The 24,289-nt window shown below is 44.2% G+C and overlaps 1 protein-coding gene and 1 pseudogene across 1 annotated transcript; both read left to right on the forward strand.

Moving 5' to 3' along the window:
- The first annotated feature begins 3,865 nt into the window (after positions 1-3,865).
- On the forward strand, positions 3,866-7,283 carry LOC112938697 (uncharacterized; annotated as a pseudogene).
- A 13,874-nt stretch (positions 7,284-21,157) lies between these two features.
- Positions 21,158-23,981, forward strand: LOC4336419 (auxin response factor 10). The gene is made up of 3 exons (NM_001419670.1): positions 21,158-22,288; positions 22,375-23,315; positions 23,421-23,981. The coding sequence occupies exons 1-3, from the start codon at positions 21,200-21,202 to the stop codon at positions 23,488-23,490; spliced, it is 2,100 nt and encodes a 699-aa protein (NP_001406599.1). The 5' UTR covers positions 21,158-21,199; the 3' UTR covers positions 23,491-23,981.
- The last annotated feature ends 308 nt before the right edge of the window (positions 23,982-24,289 follow it).

Genomic DNA, 24,289 nt, shown 5'->3' on the forward strand with positions numbered 1-24,289 from the left:
ATATCTATTGTACAGAGATGATGTTGTGACATTGCCACCTTCTGGGACATCGCTCATGAAGCTATATATGGACTGTCCATTTTATGGTTCAGGTAACTAGACACTCACATGGTAACAGATTTTTTTTCCTTGCTCTGTGAAACCGACGACATGTATGTCCTCCAAGCAACAAGCTCAAGCATGTGTTCTGCTTGCAGATTCAATACAAAGCAAGTGATATCTAAACAACCAACACCTAATTGATGCAATGCAAGTGAAATGCTAACAAACTGCTCTATGGCATCCTCAAAGGGTTGATTTCTGGGTCTTCGCATTTTGAGTTTCATCGATGGAAAGGTTTAAACTACATCGTTCTTTTTTTAAAGCAAAATTTATATGAATTACACATACTCCACTGTACACATATTTAACTTAACAATTATCTTTGGTTGCTTGTCAAGGATAGAAACTCTGAAAAAGCTAAAGCTATCATATGACTATAATAATAATTTGGTATATCAGTTGGTGACAAGCTGATAGATCTATGTGATTATGTGAGGAGGACGAAGGGCAGGAGGTCAGAAGAGACCCGAGAAAGTGACATGGCACCTCATTGAGCAAGCTAGGTTGATGCTGTACACCTGTAGCGTGCCATGTAATGGATGATGTCTACATTTTTTTTATTGTCTCAAATAGACTAACAGCTTCAATATGTATATGTTACAAATTTACCCTACATATGTTTTCAGATTTTTGATGTATTATACATTTTCTATCATATATATTGCATAACATGCATTGCACGTGCACGATTACTGGTTAGCTAAAAAGTGGTGGTAGTACATAGAATTTTAATTTATTATTTTAAGCTTTTTAAAAAATTTTAAAATAAAGACTCTAAAAACTTAGTTAATCTCAACTTTAAAGCCATACCTTCCATCCACCACACATAACGTGACATTATAACACTACCACGCTATGAGTGTGGGTGTCATAGTAACTGGCATGGTTAAAATCCTTGCCATAACATGACAATACTGCTATGCCAATGTGCCACTTGTCTCGTGGCATGGCAAAATGTCATGTCAAAAAGTTGATATTTAAAAAAATTAAAAAGTTTAAAAGTAATTAGAAAATCCTAGTACGTATTGCGGTATAGTACTAGCACACTTATTCTTTTTTTTTCTCTCTCTCTCAGGGCAGCATGCACACTTATTCCTTCTAGTTCAACATTAGAACCTCAATTTCTCTCTGTTTTAAAATATTAATAACTTTTATGATTCAAATTGTTACATAGTATAAATATTAATTTCTAGAACACTGATTTTAATGCACGAGAATTCAAACATTTCCAGCCAATCAAGTGTATATGAAGGAAAATCCAAATAATTCAAAATTTGATCGATGAAGTGACATGGAAAAAAACAATTATTCTCTCTCATTAAACCTAAAAATATTTATATTATAAACGGAGGGAGTAGCTTTTTATATATATATATATATATACTAGAATATTTTACGCACATGTTTCAGCAGTGATCCGTTTTCTAACGTGCATGGAGCCTAGTACTGTTGCTTTAGGTGTATACAGTCGTATGCATCATGGGTGTAGGGAGGCACGACAATCCAGGCCTAGCTTAGAGAGAAAGGTCACTGTAGGTACAAAATGAAGGTAGTAGTAGTAGACCACGTAACTGTAGATGGTGGCCCAGGGTGTTGCCCGGAACCAAACAAAACCTGCTGGCAGATCTAGCAGCACATTTCTGATGGGTGCTGTGAGCAGCCTGGACGTTTGAACTGTTGAAGGCCACTGTCTATCATATATTCGTTTCTAGTGGCTACACACGCTGACGAACAGGAGCGAGATGACAATTGCTATAAATAAGAGGGGTCGATCGGTCACCTTACACGATTCGTGTCTTGTGCATGGGCCGAGAGACCGTAGGGGTGGCCATCAGGTGTCATTAAGGTTCGTGAAGATGCAGGGTTCGTTTCGATAAAATCTTACTACTACATGAATCCTTTGGCCGGTAAGGCGGTTACAAAGCTTTCGTTTACCGAAATTAACCCCACTAAACCAATGTTGTTCGGTAGGCCCTAAACCAATGCAGACTTAAACTCTTAAAAAGACAACTACTGGGTTCAACATTACTGGAAGTACAGCGATGAGTAAAAGTGTAGAAATAAATGTGAAGGCTTGATGACGAGAATGACAATGACCCTGACACAGGCCACTAGCGGCGTAGGGGCCCGGCGGCTGCAGCCGTACAGCGGGCATCCGCAGTCGAAGCAAACGTGGCGCGCGGCAAAGTTTCGCCTCTGCCCACGAGCGCTCCTCTTCCGGTTTTCCCACGAACGCTCGCGACAAGGCGCGCACACACGACACGAACACGAACACGAACACGACACCGCCCACACCTCCACCCCACCCACGCCTCGGCGCGCGGCTCGGCTCTCTCACGTTGCATCACAACCACGCCAGCGACGTCGACTTGTCCTGTCCATGCGCGCGCCGTGACGCGGTCGTGTCCCGTAGCTGTCTGCGCGCGAAGGACGGCCCCCAGTCCCCCACGCATGTGTAATCCTATACGTTCGGTTCTCGATCGTCGTTGGCAACGGGTCAGCTCTTGCCCTATTGGCCGAAACGCGCGCCCCGCACCTGACTTCACATTCTCCCTCCGCCCTTGCCGCTAAACCAACAATTGGGACCAAACACAGCCCCGTCCTAACCCTGCTTCGGGCTACATCAGGTCAGAGACGGACGCATCTAACCTTCTCAAGCTGGCAGTTGTGCTAGAACTTTGATTGGTCCACCTGTGCCCGCATTTTTCTTGACACATCACTGGTAGAGAAACCATCTTTCGTCGGTCGGCCGATTTCCACAATAGTCCCGGATGCAATAAAAACCGGGGCTAAAGATGATCTTTAGTCCCGGTTCAAAAGGGTAACGGGCATATTTGATCTTTAGTCCCGGTTTGTGTTACCAACCGGGACTAAAGATCATCTTTAGTCCCGGTTCGAATGCTGTCAGGACCTGTCAGGCCCCCCCGGGATCTTTAGTCCCGGTTGGTATTACCAACCGGGACTAAAGTTCTTAACTTTAGTCCCGGTTGGTGTTACCAACCGGGACTAAAGATTCCGGTGTCCCGGTTGGTAATACCAACCGGGACTAAAGATCCCGGTGATCTTTAGCCCCGGTTGGTGCTACCAACCGAGACTAAAGATCTTAACTTTAGTCCCGGTTGGTAATACCAACCGGGACTAATGATCCCGGTGATCTTTAGCCCCGGTTGGTGCTACCAACCGGGACTAAAGTCCCACCCCTATATATATATGTCTTCTTCCTCCTCCAGCTGCCCGAGCAAGCTTCAAAATTTCTTCAAAAAAGAGGGGAGGTCATGCCAAAATTTCTATTGAATTTATTTTGGTGATTACATACAAATCGGAGGTGCCTAAAAGGTTTGCAACTTCATCCTCCAATGTTTTTTTTTTGTCATACTACATTTGCACCTATGTTTTGCACACTTTTTTTGTCTCCAAAATTTAGTTGTAAGTTGATGAGAGAGAAAATGTGTGTGGGGAAGAAAGAATATATAGAAATTTAGTTCATTTGCTAAACAAGGTTTTATAAAATAGTTGAGAAGGAAAACTCTAGTGAAAGTTAATATTAAATAATAGAAAACAAACTAAAATAAAAATTAAAAGAAGTAAAACACATTAAAATTAGTTTAAAACTTTACAAATAGTTTTTAAGAATTATTTGGTGTAATATTTTATGATTTTTGTATGAATAAAGATATCTTATAATTATTGTATGACTGTCATTATTGTAAGAATAATTATTTGTGTGCGGTTTTTTTGACTCATGTAGATGGATCGGCAATGGATGTACGCTGATCGGCGGTCCAAAGAGTTTATTGACGGCGTGCACTATTTTTTGAGAGTGGCCGAAGCTAACAGGCAAAGGGGTTTTATTTGTTGTCCATGCAATAAGTGTAAGAATCAGAAGGAGTATTCTGCATCCAGGACTATTCATTTCCACTTGTTTGAGTCGGGGTTCATGCCAAGCTATAATTGTTGGACATCCCCCGGAGAGCAAGGTGTTGAAATGGAAGAAGATGAAGTGGAAGACGACAATATTCCGGACTTTGCTCAGTATGTTGGATTTGAAGGAAATCAAACGGGCGAGGAGGAAATAGCTGCTGATGGTAACGACGTTGCGGATGATCTTGGTCAGATGTTGCAGGACGCCAGGGAAGACTGCGAAAGTGAAAAGGAGGCCCATAAATTGGACAAGATGTTGGAGGACCACAGAACTTCGTTGTACCCAGGTTGCGAGCAGGGGCACAAAAAGTTGGATACCACTCTGGAGTTGTTGCAATGGAAGGCAAAAAATGGGGTTAGTGACAAGGCATTTGGCGATTTATTGAAACTCGTCAAGAACATTCTTCCGGGGGGAAACAAATTGCCCGAGACAACGTACGAGGCTAAGAAGATAGTCTGCCCGTTAGGACTGGAAGTTCATAAGATTCACGCATGTCTGAACGATTGTATCCTATATCGCGGTGAGGAGTATGAGAACCTAGAAGCATGCCCTGTTTGCAAAGCACTACGATACAAGATTAGACGGGACGATCCAGGAGAAGTTGACGGGCAGCTAACAAAGAAGAGAATTCCTGCTAAGGTGATGTGGTATTTTCCTATAATACCACGGCTAAGGCGTTTGTTCAGGAACAAGGGGAATGCTAGAATGTTGCGATGGCACGCTGAAGAGCGTCAACAGGACGGGATGCTGAGACACCCCGCCGATGGTTCGCAGTGGCGAAACATCGACAGAAAATTTAAAGAATTTGGAAAGGACGCACGAAACATACGGTTTGGTTTGAGTACGGATGGCATGAATCCTTTTGGAGAGATGAGCAGCGGCCATAGCACTTGGCCCGTTACGATGTGTATCTACAACCTCCCCCCCCCTGGCTATGCATGAAGAGGAAGTACATAATGATGCCGATTATTATTCAAGGCCCCAAGCAACCTGGTAACGACATCGACGTGTACCTAAGACCACTGGTCGAAGATCTTAAACAGTTATGGAAGAAGGAAGGTGTCCCCGTGTGGGACGAGGACAAACAGGAGGAGTTTAACCTACGAGTGCTGCTGTTCGTAACCATCAAACGATTGGCCTGCACTTAGCAACCTATCCGGACAGTCCAACAAGGGGTACAAGGCTTGCACTCACTGTATGGATGAAACAGAAAGTACGTATCTTAAGCACTGTAGGAAGGTTGTATACATGGGTCATCGTCGATTCCTTGCAGCAAACCACCCGGTACGGAAGAAAGGCAAGCACTTCGAACATAAGGCCGACCACCGTACGAAGCCTAAACATCGCAGCGGGAAAACAGTGTTTGCTATGGTTAAAGATCTTAAAGTAGTGTTCGGAAAGGGGCCTGGAAGCCAGCATATAGAGAGCGAAGATGGTCACGCGGCGATGTGGAAAAAGAACTCTATATTTTGGGAGTTACCATATTGGGAATTCTTGGACGTACGCCACGCAATCGACGTGATGCACCTCACTAAGAACCTTTGCGTAAACCTTCTTGGCTTCCTAGGTGTATACGGAAAGTCGAAAGATACACTGGAAGCACGTAATGATCTGAAACATATGGAACAACGCGGCGACCTTCACCCGGAACCAAAGGAGAAAGGAAGCCATTACTTGAGTCCAGCCAGCTACACTCTTAGCAAGGCAAAGAAGGAAAGTATGTTTGAATGCTTGGAGAGCATAAAGGTACCGTCTGGATACTCCACGAATATCAAGCGAATAATAAGCACGAAGGAGAAGAAGTTCATAAACCTAAAGTCTCATGACTGTCACGTGTTGATGACACAACTGCTACCAGTTGTAATAAGGGGTATCCTTCCAGACAATGTCCGGGCAACAATAACAAAGCTATGTGCATTCATGAACGCAATTTCGCAGAAGGTCATCGATCCGGATAGATTAGAAGCCCTTCAGAATGAAGTGGTGCAATGTCTCGTCAGTTTTGAGTTGATATTTCCACCTTCATTTTTCAATATAATGACGCATCTGCTTTGTCACCTTGTGAAAGAGATCCGTATTCTCGGGCCTATGTACCTACACAACATGTTTCCTTTCGAGAGGTACATGGGCGTTCTGAAGAAGTATGTTCGTAACCGTGCTCGTCCAGAGGCAAGCATCGCCAAGGGTTATGGAACAGAGGAGGTCATCGAATTTTGCGTAGAATTTATCGAAGACCTTCGCCCAATCGGGGTACCTGAATCACGCCATGAAGGGAGACTACGGGGAAAGGGAACTCTCGGAAGGAAAGCAATAATGACGGTAGACAACAATTTATTCCGTAAAGCCCATTTCACTGTTCTGCAACACTCTTCATTGGTAGCTCCTTACATCGAGGAGCACTTGGCTCTAGTTCGCGCCAGGAACATCGGTAAGTCCGATGCATGGATTACACGGCATCACATTGATACTTTCCCCGCGTGGCTACGACAACATCTCATGGGTAACGAGTCGATCAACCAACAACTTGCCTTCCTGGCGAGGGGACTGTCTGGGTCTATCGCGACATTCCAGGGATATGAGATCAATGGGTACACATTCTACACGAGAGCCCAAGACATGAAGAGCACGAACCAAAACAGCGCTGTTCGTGTCGATGCCATGGGACACGATGGAACAACTGCCACGTATTACGGTGCCATCGAGGACATATGGGAACTTGACTATGGTCCTCTCAAGGTTCCTCTGTTCCGGTGCCAATGGGTTAGGTTGACTGGTGGAGGCGTAATGATTGATGACAGTGGGATGACAACTGTTGACCTTAACAAGGTTGGATACTCGGACGAACCTTTTGTCCTTGCCAATGATGTAACGCAAGTCTTTTTCGTGAAGGACATGTCTAGCAAAGGAAAGAAGGGCAGAGGGCCTGATGAGCCTAAGCGTCAAGTGGTTCTCCCAGGCAAAAGAAAAATCGTCGGAGTTGAGGACAAGACTGACGAGGATTACGATCAGTTGGATGGGCAACCCCCTTTCACAGTGACGATTGACCCTAGCATCCTCCTATCAAATGAAGACACCCCTTACTCACGCAGCGATCACAAGGAGGGAACAATAGTGAGGAGAAAGTACGTGCGGTCAACCGTCACCGCCGATGTAATGCCGTAATTATTGTGTACACGATGTAAACTATTTTGGATGTATTGATTATCCATATAAATCAATTGATGTATGGCATATGTTAATTACGCACGATTATTAGAGGTTTCAACAAATTTAAATCATGTATATGTTAGTTATATGTGATACTTACAATTTTTAAAAGTTTTAAATCACACAGGTGGCAATTTCATATGTATGTTAATTAGAGTTTTTAACATTTAATTTACTAGCATTCATATGCTAATTATAATTGACTAGAGGATTTTTAAAAGTTTTAAATCACGCAAGTGCCAATTTCATATGTTAATTAGAGTTTTTAACATTTAATTTACTATCATTCATATGCTAATTATAATTGACTGGAGAATTTTTAAAAGTATTAAATTTAATATATTTTTAAAACTATCATTCATATATTAGAGTTTTTCACAATTTAATTTACTATCTTTCATATGCTACTTATATATGACTATTCGAATTTTTAAAAGGTTTAAATCATGCATGTGGCATTTACATATGTTAATTAGAGTTTTTAGCATTTAATTTAATATAATTCCTACGCTAAGTACATATGATGATTACAATTTTTATTAATTTTAAATCATGCAGTATGTACATTAATATCTTAATTAGAGTTTTTACCAATATAATAATATCATTCATATATATGCTAAGAATATATATAAATATATTGGAATTTTTATTAATTATAAGTCATATATTTGCTTATTACGATTTATCCACTTAATTTATTACAGACAAAAATAATTTTTCGAAGTAATTGTCATCAATCTTTGTACTTTAAATAATGTTAATGCATTAACTTCTATTTTATAAACACATATGTAAGCGAAAATCATATGCAGTGCTATAATCTTTAGTCCCGGTTCTTAACCCTAACCGGGTTTAAAAAGAATTTCGAAATAGCGGGAAAAGATATTTACTCCCGGTTGTTGAGAACAACCGGGACTAAAGATCTTTTCTTTACTCCCGGTTGTTCTCAACAACCGGGACTAAAGATATCAAGATATCTTTAGTCCCGGTTGTTCTCAACAACCGGGAGTAAAGATTTTTTCTTTACTCCCGGTTGTTGAGAACAACCGGGACTAAAGATATCTTTAGTCCCGGTTGTTGAGAACAACCGGGAGTAAAGATCCAGGGGTATATATATTCCTGGTGCGCCCTCGTCTTCTTCACCAACACTTAAACGTTTTCGGCCGATCGATCTCTCTCGGCCTCTCTCCTTCGCCGCCACTGCCTAGGGCAAATCCCCGCGCCGACGCCGCCGTATCTCACCGTCGTCTCGAGCTCGTCGTCCTCGCCGCCGCCTCCGCCTCCTCCGCTGCCGCCGCATCTCTGGGGTGAGAGCCGCCGCATCTCCCTTCATGCATCTCGATCTCTCCGATCTCGATTTCTCTCCGTCGCCTTCGACGCCGCGCAACGCCGCCGCCGCATGCCAACGCCACGCCGCCGCCGCCGTCGCCACGCCGCCGCCGCCTTCGCCGCCGCGCGCGCAATGCCGCCGCCGCCACGCCACGCCGCCGCCGCCACGCCACGCCACGCCACCGCCGCCACGCCACGCCGTCGCCGCCACGGCCCCACAACGCCACGCCGCCGCCGCCGTCGCCACGCCGCCGCGCCAACCGCCGCCCCGATGCCGCCACACCACCGTTAACGAACGAGAACGAGAACGATCGAACGAACGAGAGCGAGAACGAACACGTCAACGTACGTTGCCGCGACAACGTGAACGAGAACGAGAACGATCGAACGAACGTGAACGAGGTAGGGAACGTGAACGAGCGAACGAACGAGGACGAACGTTAACGTGAAATGCAATATATATATATATATATATATATATATATATATATATATATATATATATATATATATATATATATATATATATATATATATATATATATATATATATATATATATATATATATATATATATATATATATATATATATATATATATATATATATATATATATTATCTTGCAGAAAAGACGTGTTGTCGGAGTCATCCGTCAAGCCTGAGTGGAAGAGCTAGCCCTAGAAGGAATTGGAGCAGGCAAGTGACGTAATAATATAAATGATTGTTATATTTGTAATGCAATTAATTAAGATTATTAGACCTGTAATTAGACTTATCATATAAGATTGTGTAGTGTTCTAATATTATTTGAGTTTTAATATAAGATTATTTTATTGCAAATTAGACTTAGTATGACATTATTGACTACGGAATTGGTGCGACTCCTAGGAATTGACTATTGTAGTCTTAATTAGACTTAGCATATACGCACGAAACACTTAGCATACATTACTATTTTAGTCTTAGCATGTAATATTATTTGAGTTTTAATATAATATTACTTTATTTGTAATTAGACTTGGTATGTAATTATTGACTACGGAATTGGTGCGACAAGTAGCAATTGACTATTGTAGTCTTAATTAGACTTAGCATATACGCACGAAACACTTAGCATATACATGACTATTTTAGTATTAGCATGTAATATTATTTGAGTTTTAATATAAGATTATTTTATTTGTAATTAGACTTAGTATATAATTATTTACTAGCTAGGGTTGTATAATATACGTCACCTAGACTTAGCTTATATCACGATTTGTAATTAGACTTAGCACGTAAGGTTGTGTAGGGTTCTAATGTACGACATTTACACTTAGCATACATGACTTAGATTGTTAAAACATAAATGTCTCGTGACTTAGCAGATGTTTCTTGTATCAACAGATGGCTGACCGCGATGAGGAACAGATATTGTACGATACAATCGCGGAGGGAAGCAGCCAGTACTGGAATGAAGAAGAGGGGAACGAGGATCCAAACCAGTACTTGAACGAGGAAGGGAACGTGGAGAGGGATGCGGAGGGGAACCAGCAGGGGCACGTGGAAAGGGATGTGGAGGGGAACCAGGAGGAGGAGGCTAGTGGTAGTCAACCCTCCGTTGGATAGAAGAGGGCACGCGGGCAACGAGGTGCAGCGAAGAAGCTTGAGGGTCGGCACATCATAACGGAAGTGGAAGAAGATGGACGTCCTAGTGCCCCGGCCGAAGCCGCCAAGAACTATGTACGTCACAGCGGTTGGGTTGTGCGGGATAACGTGCCTGTCAGTACGGTGTACTGGCGAAGAACAAGGGCACGCGGAGATCATGAGAGCTTTGTCCCAGATTCGGAGAAAGAGATGCTGTGGACTACAATGCTCGAGACATTCACCCTTCCTGCGGGTACAGAGGACAAAGTGAAAAGGTGGACTCTGAAGAAAATGGCAGAACAGTTTCAGAGCTTCAAGGGAGATCTGTACCAGAAGTATATACTGAAGGGGCAGACACCGAACTTCGACACATTCCCAAAGCTAAGGGATCACTGGGACGAGTTCGTTGCATATAAGACAGGTGAACAAGGGAAGGCGATGATGGAAAGAAACAAAGAAAATGCCGCCAAGAAGAAGTACCATCACCACTTGGGGTCAGGAGGCTATAGCGTCGCGATGCCGAAGTGGGAGCAGATGGAGGCTAGCTTGATTGAGAGGGGTATCGAACCGGCAACAGCCAATTGGCCGGAACGATCGAAGTTCTGGTACTATGCTCATGGTGGAACGCTCAACCCAGCTGATGGCTCACTGGTCTTCGGCTATCAGATACAAGAGGCTGCGCGACGACTAACAGATGCAGTGGAGGCCTCCTCTCAGGGCACGTTCCGACCAGACAGAGATAGGGACGAGCTGACACTCGCCCTGCAGACTCCAGAGCATCCAGGACGAACTCGAGGGAAAGGGGTGATTCCTTGGAAGATTGGTTTCAAGGAGGACATCCACACGTACAGGAGTCGGATGAGGAGCAAGAGAGATACCGAGGCGAAGATTGCAGACCTAGAGTTCCGGGTATCGAGCTACGAACTCAACATGCAAGAGGAGGTGGCAAGGAAGGTTGATGAACGCATGGCCGCACATCGGTCCCATGATCCCCAGCCGACCATTCCTCCTGCAATGGTGAGCCCGTCAGGAAACCGTAGCAGCTGCGCCTCAACGGGGCAGGTAGGATCACAGAGCATGGACGCCATGCAAACACAGGACGAATCGACCTGTCCCGTTGATGACATCACTCAGCGGACACCATGTGAGCTGCATATTCCTTTCAAGAACTTATCAATAAAGGTAAGATTTAGCCATTCCGCTAGTTGCTGCTTATATATGTTGATTACTAATAAATAATCTCTCACAACATGAAGGTGGCGTCGGGCATGGCCATCCCAACGGACCCTTCAGGTACTTACCACTGCAGGCCGATTCCAGCAGGATACTCCAAGGTCGAAGTTGAGTTGGTCGAAGGCGCGTACGAGGACCTCGAGCTGGATTACCCTGGAGGAGACGGTGAGACGCATCTACGAGACACATGCCATGCCATTATTCTATGGCGTAGGCGGTACATCATCCTCCCTGGGCGACAAGCGGCGTCTCGTGCACCATCTCCTCCGGCTCCGCCATCTCCTCCTCAGGATCCTGCACCGTCTCCTCCTCATGCTCCGCCAGCACCGTCTCCACCTCAGGCTCCAGCATCGACTCCTCAGGATCCTGCACCGACTCCTCGTGCTCCTACACCTACTCCCCCGCAAGCTCCTCTTCCGGCACCTTCAAAGTCAAGGGCCCCCCCAGCTCCACCGCTTGCCCACACAAGGGCAACAAAGAAGGCGAAAGTTGACGCCGCCAAGAACAAGGACCCGGGGTACGATTGCACGCAAGAGGAGCTTGACGCTTACGTTGCATCAGAAGTCAAGAGACAATTCAAGCCTCGAAGTCCAGAAAAGAAGATTCCTATAGACCCCAGTGTCAGGAACTTCTTCAGGGGTATGTCTGCATCTGTCAAGGAGGCCATCAAGCTATCGGACTATGAGCGAACGCTGAAGAAAGCATCTTCTGGAAAGTCCAAACCAGTCCCTCAGCTTGGAGAGCAACCAAACCAGGAGATCGAGCCGTTGGTGACCGGTAAAGAAATGACGATAGAACAATTTATTACTGACACCGGTCTAACTACGGATCAATTGCTAGGAGTCGCACCAATCGAAAAGGCGGAAGTGAAATACATGTACGAACTCGGTAAACCGCTTGTCAAGCCTGAGCTGCTACAGTCCCTACCCACACAAATGTACAAGTTCCATCAGCTGTACATGGAGATGAGCGCCACTGGTAGAGAGATGATCGGAGCGAGGATCAGGGACACGGACTTCTTGCAAGGAGATGACATTCTCTGGATCAATTTCAGGGGAATCAACGAACTATACCAGCTGGACGCCCTCGACGTCTCTATTATGAGTTGCTGGATTTTGTAAGTATATCGTTCAGTTAGATTTCTTACTATACGTCTCCTTTAATTAATTAGGTCCTCGTATATAAGTAGACCATAGAAAATAATATACTCCCTTTTATCGTTGTAGAATTGAGATTCAAAGGGCCCGACGGCGGAGGGTTTTCGATACTGGATTCATCGACCCTCGGAAAGTAAACGTCACAATGCTCGACCAATATCCACAAGAAACAGAGGACAATCTCGTCCATCTCCTGAAGGCGCAGCATTACAAGACGTTCATACTGTTGCCATACAACACAGAGTTAGTTTAATTTTACTGTCTTCCTACATACCAAATTTCATTCCCGTACGAACTTGCTAAGTGTTTCATATGTAATGCATCCCACGCACATTGCAGATTCCACTGGGTGCTTTTACTCATCGACCTGGAGGCCTGCACCGTCAACGTATATGACTCAATGGATAAAAAAGAGTCTACGTTTGACAAGGTTTTCGAACTTATAGACAGGTACCGTCATAAGTTCTTTTGTTAATTAAGAAAATCTTGTTATGTTAATTGCTACTACGAATCATAGCTTTAAACTCCATGTAGGGCTTGGTATCGGTTCCGTCATTTGGTCCGCGGCAAATGGAGAGAAAGACTTAGGCGGAAGTTCAAATTTCCTGTGAGTACACATGCTCTACATTTATATTTCTCCGATTCAAATACATACAAGTGTATATTAATTAGATCTCTCGTTGTTTGTCATTTATTTGTAGTGCGCAAAGCAAAAGCAGGGAACTAACTTGTGCGGCTATTACGTGTGCGAGTATTGCCACTGCCTTGCAGACCAAATCATCACCACAAGAGAGCTCGATGTACGTACAAATAAATTCAAAATTTCATTACGTAGCGATTTCTTGTTTAATTACTAATCAATTTCATACATTCATATAGTTTATTCGCATGAGGGATAACCTGACCACACACAAGGAATTTATCGCGGCGGTTCAAGAACAACTCATGGGATTCATCAACGAAGAAATCCTTGATCCCAAGGGTGAATTCTACTACGACGGAAACACAATTCACCGGTCCTTAGCTTCTGAGCTAGCAGCGAGTACTACTACGTCGAAATCGTAGCTAGCTAGGACATATAATGGATTGTAATTAATACATGACTACATATGTTTCTATATGCATGTGTACACATTTTCTATAATGTAAATATATTTTGTTCATATATATATCTATATACATATGCATTTGCATAACATATATATGTATAAATACATATATATATATATGTATGCATATATATGTATTGAAACATATATATGCATGGTTTATATATATATATATATATATATATAAACCATGCAGCAACAGGGGCATGCAAAAAAAAAAAAAGGTCAGCTCTATCTTTAGTCCCGGTTGGTAACACCAACCGGGACTAAAGATGGCTCAGCCGGCCACGTGGCTGAGCCATCTTTAGTCCCGGTTGGTGTTACCAACCGGGACTAAAGATCGATCTTTACTCCCGGTTATTTCACCCAGGACTAAAGATAGCGATCTTTAGTCCCGGATTGGTACTCCCGGTTTAGAAACCGGGACTAAAGGGGGGTTACGAACCGGGACTACAAAGGGTTTCTCCACCAGTGCGTGTCGCTCTCTAGCTGTGGCCTCACCTCCTGACGTGTACATGCGCATGTCCGGTGCACGTAGGGGTGGGCATAAAATCATCGAAAATCAAAAGCCGAACCGACCACACCAAACCAAGCCGAAGTGTCTTTTTTTGGTATTCCGTTTTTTATTTGGTTTTATTTCTCCCTATGTTCGGTCTTTGGCTTTCCCCTTGGTTTCTCATCTCTGGAAACCGAGGAACCCGCATAACTAATCAATTATGTACGATCCCAGTCCATGCCCTTTCGCTAGTGGAAAAGCCCATTAATTCCATCACCTCTCACCAATTCCTATCGCCTGTAACCTATCCAGCCCATTTAACTACTGGCACGTTGCTCGCAGGCTACAGAGTCGCAACATGCCAGATGAGTTTCCTCGGCTTGATCGGAAAACCGACCAACAGAACCAAAGAAGTTCGGCTGTCTTGGCGCGGTTTTTTTTTCTTTTGGTGAACACTTCGGTTTGGATTTGTTGCAAATCGATCTAGTAGAACACTGAAGAAACCAAACCGAAACACCCAAGGAAACCAAACACCCACTCCTAGGTGGGTGCTCCACTGGGTCATACGCCCAGTGTGGGTTGCACTTTGGCTGGTGCGATTTGGGCCATATCCTCTCAAATAACTAAAACGTGTAAAAAAACATGATTTTGCTATTTTTTAGATGATAATAAAGCTATTCTCATAAAAAAATATACGCCTCGAACTGACTTAAAGATAATCAACCATTATACAGAACTCACTAGTGTTATTACAACTGCGTTATAGTTCGTATAGTTTACATGTCAAAGGCTCAAACAGACAAACACCTAGGATACGGCGGACCGCTCAACCCTAGCTTGTTCGTCAGCGGTTCGTGCCGCCGTGCTATGGCCCATAGGTACACCCATGGGCACGCCTAGCGTAAAGCAAGGGCCATTTGCGGGCAACTGAGCTCAATTGTCGCGTACTCATGTTAGGGCGATGTTGTGCTCAGCTCCGTGAGCTCAGTTGATGTTAGTAGGGGAGTAACACTTGTGGTTTTGGGTATATCTTTCTCCTATGGTTTGTCATTAAATTTTGTCATCTTTTAGTTCTGTCAATAAATTTATTTTTTTTTCAATTCCTTTGATGTTGAATTTTAGTGTTCTTTTATGTCCTATGAAATTTCCCCCTTATATATCTCTTTGTAAGTTTGCAGGAGAGTCGCAGGATCCAAGTAATTAAAAGGAAAAAGTCCAAATACATCCCTAAACTTTAGATGGAAGTCCGTCTAGCGTCCTGAACTTTAAAACCGGACATCCAACCCCATGAACTTTACCATACCATCCATGTTACCCCCTAAGGTGGTTTTAAAAGATGGTTTTGCATATTTTGGAAGTTTAAACGAATAATTTTGAATAACTAATATAATATATTTGCATATGATCAGTTATAAATCATCAATCTATTCTTATACAATGATAACATGCTATTATTACGTTGGTACTTATTTGTGAGTGAGAGCTAATAAGGAGCAAAAAGAAATATTTAAGTCAAAACTTTAATATATATATATGTCCAAAGTGTATGACATGTGATCAAACTCATCCAACTTATATACAAATTAGTAAAAACCACTATGCAAAATCAACTTAGAGGGTTATATAAACGGTATTGTAAAGTTTAGGGGGTTGAATGTCCAGTTTCAAAGTTCAGGGTGCTAGACGGACTTCCACCCAAAGTTTAGGGGGTTATTTGGACTTTTTCCTAATTAAAATAGGCCACCACTCAACTAGCTCATTTGTCTATCATGGAGCGGAATCTAACCTTCTCAAGCTAGCCGTTGTGCTAGAGTTTGATTGGTCCACCTATGCCCCGTAATTTTCTTGACACGTGTACGCGTCAGGCCATGGGCTCACCTCCTGACGCTTACACGGTTGGTGTCACCAACCGATGCTAAAGATATATTTTTAGTACTGGTTAGTAACACTAACCGAAACTAAAGATGTTTTTGAGACTTGGAATTTTAGAACCGGAATTAAAAATATCTTCAGTACCAGTTCTAAATCTAACCAAGATATTTGTGTTTTGGGTATCACGGTAAAAGATCAATTCTGCACTAGTGCAAGTAAACAAACGCACACCTTTTTTTTCATGAACACACGCCCATATATTAAATAAGGAGTAGCATAAATAGGTAACACGTCGAGATGGTTACTGAGGGAATATAGTATGGTAATTGCCTTTTTGACTGGTAATATCAAGCACCTTCATTCTGATATTAAACAATCCGCATCAAAACATAAAGCTTTACCAACTTTTTTTTTCACCAACCTTATGCAAACACAAAATTATAGAAGTCATTAAACGGAATAAGCATTACTAAACAACATAAGCTGCAAGTTATACAATAACAGGCATGCCTTGGCACGCCGATTTTCTAGTCTACTCACCGTTGGATATTTTGCTAAAAAGAGATTAGGCATGCCACGTCATTAGATTAAAACAAACCATTGGATGATAACTGTGGCAACTAACTCACCATTGGATTGAATATGTTCTTCAAGGCTCTAGATAAGGGTGGAACAATAGTATGTAGGAAAATGCTATATATACGACTAAACTTGTTCGACTTTGGAACGAACTTAATGTCCTGAGTTCATGACGTTAATCTCTGTTGGACTAAGCCATGTTGTCACCTTACTCAGCCATGTATGGAGTTGTTTTACCGTTTGATCGTACGTTGGTCGGACAAACACGTCGTACGTATAGCATTGTTCTAGCAAATAGTACTTGTATTAGTTTAGTCAAGAATATACTCCCTTTGTCCCATAATATAGCAATATAAAATTGGATGATACATTTCATAGTACAACAAATTATGTGTATAATCGTTTAGTTAAGAAATTAAGAGTAGCTCAGGATCCGTCACAAGAATATATTCTCTTCATTCTATCATATAACAATCTAGGACCAGATGGTACAATCTAGTACCATCACTATTGCAGGACATCATGAATGAACAACACTATAAATACCAACAATTCTAAAATCGATACCTATTAAAACATTTCTCATCTCCACGAATTAAAAAGATGTATAACCAGTACCTTTAATAAACTATAGGTGTCGGTTTTAGAAAAAAAAAGCACAAATACTATATGTGTATTTTTTTTAACCAGCACCTTAAATGAAATTAATTATAGGTGGCAATCAATTTGAAAATTATCTTTTCCTTATTCACCCGCGAGCAGATACCGTGAGCAAGAGCGGCGACAATATATTCTTCCTCTCTCACGAGCAGAGCGACGCCAGATCCGACGGACAAGCTTAAGGGCTATCTGATTTGGAGAAGCTCATTCCCAGCAGAGCGGCGCCAGATCTGACGGGCAAGCTTAAGGGCTACCTGATTTGGAGAAGCTCCTTCCCTCGACATCGACAATTGTGAGAGACGACACATGTTTTTTTGTTATAGTGTAGTTGCTATGGGATGTTTGATTCTGTAATTAACTTGCGGCTTACTCAACTCCTTCTATGTTAGATTAATTTGTTATGGGATGTTTGATTCTGTAATGAAGTTACGGCTTACTTAACTTCTTTTATGTATTGTTGGATGTTGATATGGAGATGTTAAAATATTGATTATAATTATGTTCTTGGATGTTAGATCGAACGAGTGATATGGTGATGGAATCTAGTTGTAGGGAAGCTGAACTACATTCGAGTCGATGTATTGAGCAGACTTGTTTTCATTCTTGAAATCATAAAGGTTTCTATTGGGTGTTTTCATTGTTGACCGGTTGGATTTTCTGTAGTAGTGCATTTAATATATGTATAATTTATAAGTGTGAATATACAATAGTTTCGACGAATGAAATAACATGCAAAAATACTGAAAAGTACGGGCTCAACTAATTATGCCTAATTTATGAGTGTCTATCCTCATAATACTATCCATCACCGCTACATATACGTATCAGTTTTTAACCATAGCATATTATTTTTCACCATCACTTTTTGTGCTTCTTTACTACTTTTTTTTTGCAGATTACCCCTTATCACAGGTAGACCATGAGAAACCCTACCTGCGATAATTTTGGTCCAGGGAAGACACAAGCAACCCATGTAAATGAATTATCACAAACAGCTCCCTAAGACAGCCACCTACAAAACACCTCTATTTTCGCAGGTGACTAACTTAGAGACCCCTATAGATAATAAAGCTCATCACAGACATCGTGGTTAAGCTTGACGTCTAAGAAATAGAGATGTTTTCATAGATGGCCGGTGCGCGCGGTTACTCTCTTTCCGAGTATATATATTCCTTCCAATCAGCTGCTTCTTCTCAAGCATGAGGTTTCTCTCTCCAAAATAATTAACATATTGGAGTGTGTAAACTCGAAATATTTGGTGCAATTTGCTACATAAGGTTAGATTCATGTTTTTTTCCTATACTTTTTAAGTTTTTTTTTAAAAAAAAACTATGCATTCAACACAGAGAATTTAGCCATGGAAGGTTGCAGCTAGACCTGTAACATGTTAATTGTAATTTTAGGCTCTAATTGGAGCAAAGCTTTCAGGCCACATCTGTTCATTGGTGGTTCTCATTCATCAATGATTAGATTTGGGAAACTTAAGGCTTTAAATTCAAACTCTGGCACCGTATCAACTTATACTCAGTCAAAAGATAAGCGAGTGGTACTTCTTTCTATTTCATTATAGCTCCGTCTCAACTAGTTCTGGTGCTAGGGGAAGCCATGGTAGAGATGGCAGGGGTAATATGAGCCCGTACAAAGCAACCGTACACAAAAACTGGTAAAAGACATACGAGACATAAAGGGTGTGTTTAGTTCCACGCCAAAATTGAAAGTTTGACTAAAATTGAAAGTTTGAAGAAAAAAGTTAGAAGTTTATGTGTGTAGGAAAGTTTTGATGTGATGAAAAAGTTAAAAGTTTGAAGAAATAGTTAGGAACTAAACCAAGCCAAACAATTGCACAGTTCAAATTTCACAACAGTCTCAGTGGTACTCATTCTATTTCAGCCTTTTTTTACTAATAACGTATTTCTAACCGTGCAATTTCATAATGGATGGATCAATTAAACTTCTTTAACTGCAATACGCGACGATAGAACCATAAATCTATTGATACTGGAATTAATAATTATAGTAAATTGCGCTCGTGGTACATGAACTTGTGTGGTGGGGTACAACTAGGTACAACAACTTACAAATTGCTCATCCTAATGTAGTAACTTGACTAGTCTGTGCGAATTGGGCCAAAATTATCAATGCAAACCAAATCGTTGTAAAACATCACAAATGGATGGCATGACAGCTTACATGTATGACCATATTTTGGATATCCTATTTAGAATCCAAAGAAAAAGAGAAATTATATGTGTAAAATTTCATTTTTGATGCATAGAAAAGAATTTATTTCATGTCTTGGAAAAAGTTGTCCTCTGTATAACTCGTATAATGTCGGGACCAGGAAAAATGTCGTCCATGCCTTAGCCTCATAGAAAATTTATTTTATTTTTCATTCTCAGACACTCCATTTCACCGAAAACTTATTTTAAAAGTTTATTTCCATGGTTGGACATTGATAATTGTTTCACTTTCGTCAATCTAAATATTGAAAATATCAAGTGAACAGTGATTACACATTTTATCAATCCAAATTTTGATGTGTAATAAAAATTACTCGTCAATATGTACCATATTAGATCAATTTTGCTTGCAGAGATCGTTTTGGCCTAGGTTCGCATGGACTTAGCAAGTTGGTGTATCGAAATGAGCAATTTGTAAGTTGTTGTACTTATTTGCACCCACCACGCAAGTTTATATACCGTGAGCGCAATTTACTCTAATAATTAACTAGCTAACTAATACGACTTGTCTTGAAACAACATGTGACAGATTTCCTATGTAAGCAAACATGAATGCTTATTTTGTTTTAGTTAATTAAGCTTAAGTGTCACATTCCGTGTCTCGGTGTGAAAATAAACAAAACCTGATTTTTAAAATAAGAAGTTCCTTTGCCAGCAACAACCTCATGTGCTTAATCCGTGCTATTGCACCGACGAAACATGGATGTTATGTATGTTGTACTATCCTCTCTATCGTCCTAAAAATATAAGAAATTTTCGATGGATGGAACACTTTATAATATAATGATTCTGAACATTCATAGTACTGTAAAATGTTCCATCCATCCAAAATCTCTTATATTTTAGGATAGAGAAAGTATATTGGTTTTTTTTACAGCTCGAAGGACTTCTTCATTTGTCAATAATCTGCATTAGTTTAAGAAGCAACTCTCCTAAAAATAAGTTTAGGAAGCAACTGAGCTTTAATGTGACATGGATGATATGCCATGTGGTTTAATAAAAGTCAAATCCTTGTTCTGATAAAAGTAAAATCTTAGCAGCCGAGAGATCACCCTTGTCACCGTCAACATGCCTGTGTTCTGCGGAAATCAAACTCCATGTCGGCAATGTTGTGAAAGCCCTGCAAACAAATGATATCCTAAAATCAGTTTTTATCGCTTTGATCACAATGATTCGGGTTATAACCCGGCCGTCAACTCGGGCAACCAGGCCAAATGTTAATGTAGAATCAGCTGGTTGAGCCGCATCATGATGAAAAGAACGGGCAATTCGACTGGAGGACCAGTTCCATCACCCTAACTATGATCCAGAACCCGCATAACCCGTGTTCTGCGTACAGCACCGCATTTGCTGGCTGCCTTGGTGTCTCCACTCCCCCAAGTCCACACCACACACTGATGCAACGGCACTTAAGCGCACGAAGACTCGTGGAGGTTTGTTACTCCGTGGGAAGTTACCGTCCCGCTAAACACACGCCCCCATTTCCACTAGTCCACAAACCCCTCCCGAAGTTTAGTCCGAATCGCCCGTCGTTCCCGTGCGACCGGAACTCTCCCTCCCCCCCGCACTCTCACTCGCAGTCCATCATATAGTCCCATACCGCCCGCCTAGTCTCATTGGAAACCACCTCATTAGTCATCCCATCGAGTTGGGTTGAGAGATGCTCACCTTCATGGAGCTCGCGGGGCCGACGGAAGGCGACGGCGGCGGGTCCGTGGACTCCCAGCTGTGGGCGGCGTGCGCGGGGAGCATGTCGTCGGTGCCGCCCGTGGGCGCGGCGGTGTACTACTTCCCGCAGGGCCACGCGGAGCAGGCGAGCGCGGCCGTGGACCTGTCGTCCGCGCGCGTCCCGCCGCTCGTGCCGTGCCGGGTTGTCGCCGTGCGGTTCATGGCCGACGCGGAGAGCGACGAGGTCTTCGCCAAGATACGCCTCGTCCCGCTACGCCCCGGCGACGCGGTGGTGGACGTGGGCGAGGCGGCCGCGGCCGAGGCGCGGCGGGAGGAGGAGAATAGTAGGCCGAGGCCGACGTCGTTCGCCAAGACGCTGACGCAGTCCGACGCGAACAACGGCGGGGGGTTCTCCGTGCCGCGGTTCTGCGCCGAGACCATCTTCCCGGAGCTGGACTACAGCAGCGAGCCGCCCGTGCAGTCCGTCTGCGCCAAGGACGTGCACGGTGTGGAGTGGACGTTCCGGCACATCTACCGGGGCACCCCGCGCCGGCACCTGCTCACCACGGGGTGGAGTCCCTTCGTCAACAAGAAGCAGCTCACGGCCGGCGACTCCATCGTGTTCATGCGTGACGAGGGCGGGAACATCCACGTCGGGCTCCGCCGCGCTAAACGCGGGTTCTGCAGCATCGGCGGCGACGACGAGAGCCTCTCCTCGATTCCCGGGTGGGACCAGTACAGGGGCTTGATGCGGCGCAATGCGACCGCGACCGCGACCGGTGGGAGAACCCCGCCCAAGGGGAAGGTCCCGCCGGAGAACGTGCTCACGGCGGCGACGAGGGCCACCACCGGGCAGCCGTTCGAGGTGCTGTACTACCCGCGGGCGAGCACGCCCGAGTTCTGCGTGAGGGCGGCCGCGGTCAGGACGGCCATGGCCGTGCAGTGGTGCCCCGGCATGCGGTTCAAGATGGCGTTCGAGACAGAGGACTCGTCGCGGATCAGCTGGTTCATGGGCACTGTCGCCGGCGTCCAGGCCTCCGACCCCGTCCGTTGGCCGCAGTCGCCATGGCGTCTCCTTCAGGTACACCTACACGGCACCAACATGAGACAACCCCAACTCGATCACGATAGAGTCGTAGAGTTCTTGATCAATTGGCCTCCTCGCAGGTGACCTGGGACGAGCCGGAGCTCCTACAGAACGTAAAGCGCGTGTGCCCGTGGCTGGTGGAGCTCGTGTCGAGCATGCCCAACCTCCACCTGCCATCCTTCTCGCCGCCGCGCAAGAAGCCGCGCAACCCGCCTTACGCGGAGCTCCCCCTCGAGGGCCAGATCTTCACCGGCCCGGTGTTCCCGCCCAATCCAATGGCGCACGACCACCACCACCACCATGGTTTCCCTTTCCTCCCCTTCCCGGACAGTAGTGCTCAACCTGCAGGCATACAGGGAGCCAGGCATGCGCAGTTCGCTTCACCGTTCCCGGAGTTCCACATCGGCAACCTGCAGCCGAATCTGATGCTCTACGCCGGCATCCGCCTCCCGCCCGCCGATCGCGCCGCCCCCGCTCCTCGCCCGCCGAGAATCATCATCAGCACCGACCTGACGATTGGCAGCCCGGGTAAACCCGACGACGCCGCGTGCTCTCCCTCATCCGGCGGCAAGAAGATCGACGACACCAAGCCGCGGGGGTTTCTCCTCTTTGGACAGGCAATTCTAACCGAGGAGCAGATCAAGAACGGCAACTCCGATGGTCGTCCGGCCTCGCCGAACTGGGACGCCGAGAAGGCGCCTAACACCTCGGAAGGCTCCGACTCCGGCGTCACCCAGGGCAGCCCCACCAAGAACACCACGCCGTCGTGGAGCCTACCGTATTTTGGAGGCAACAACATCAGCCGCGCATCCGAGTACGAGCTGAATCCCGGGCAGTGCAAGGTGTTCGTCGAGTCGGAAACCGTCGGCCGGAGCCTCGATCTCTCGGCGCTGAGCTCGTTCGAGGAGCTGTACGCCTGCCTGTCTGATATGTTCAGCATTGGCAGCGATGAACTGAGGAGCCATCTGGTGTACCGCAGCCCCGCCGGCGAAGTCAAGCACGCCGGCGACGAGCCATTCTGGTGAGCACACTAGCCGTTCGCCCGTTCCTCGTCAATACTAGTTGTATTTACCACTCGGTTATCAATTCTTGATCTGAAACTTAGCGACTTTTCTGTCATTTGCAGCGCGTTCGTGAAATCGGCGCGTAAGCTTAGGATACTGACAGATGCTGGCAGTGACAACCTGGGAGATTAGAAGAAGTAATAAATCAGCCGAATAACTTAGGGCGCTACTCCTAGTCTTTTAGAAGCAAAAATAAGCCGAGAGCTGCATGCACGTACAGCTGCATGAGCTGCGGTTTCTCCTTGCTCCAGTCCAGTCTAGAGATTTTTATTCAGGGTAAAGCTGATGCAGTCTTCAGTTAATTAGGTGTTTTTTAGTCCTTTTTACAGCTTTCTCGCTAGGGGTTTCAGGTAACAACTACTAGCGCAAAGTGCAGACAGAATGTAGTCTTTGCACCTTGGTCATCAAATCAAATGTACTGGTACTTCTTTTATTCTCATTCGGCGGATATTGAGCCTTAATTTGTTTCACGAAATTGAATGCTTCTGCCGCACCAGACCAAGGTGACAGGATTAGTGCAGGTGCAGGCTTACCTGTATGCAGTAATTACTATCTGCCGGAATATTTACTCGGCGCTGGCACTGCTGATTCTGAATTCTGTATAGAGGCTCTCAGCTCCAGGCATTTCATTTGTCCCCTTCTTTGCCTGAGCTGGTACTGTACATTTATGTTGCGTATCCTGATGCCTTTCGGGCATTAATGCCCCCGTCTTTTAGCTGCAGATGAAAATTATTGTGTTGCCCGGTCATTTAGCCGAAAATATTGTTGCAAGAAACAGACATCTCATCTAACAAAACCAAAACAATAGTGTCTGCAGCAGCAGTGCCCATTCCATTATTGTTCCACCCCATCACTGTTTTGCTCATTTTCTTTGATTGGTTGTTCCACCCATGAGGCCATGAGGACTTCGTTGAGAACGCATAAATTTAAC

The sequence above is a fragment of the Oryza sativa genome, chromosome 4 (genome assembly GCF_034140825.1).
Source record: "Oryza sativa Japonica Group chromosome 4, ASM3414082v1".
NCBI lineage: Eukaryota > Viridiplantae > Streptophyta > Magnoliopsida > Poales > Poaceae > Oryza > Oryza sativa.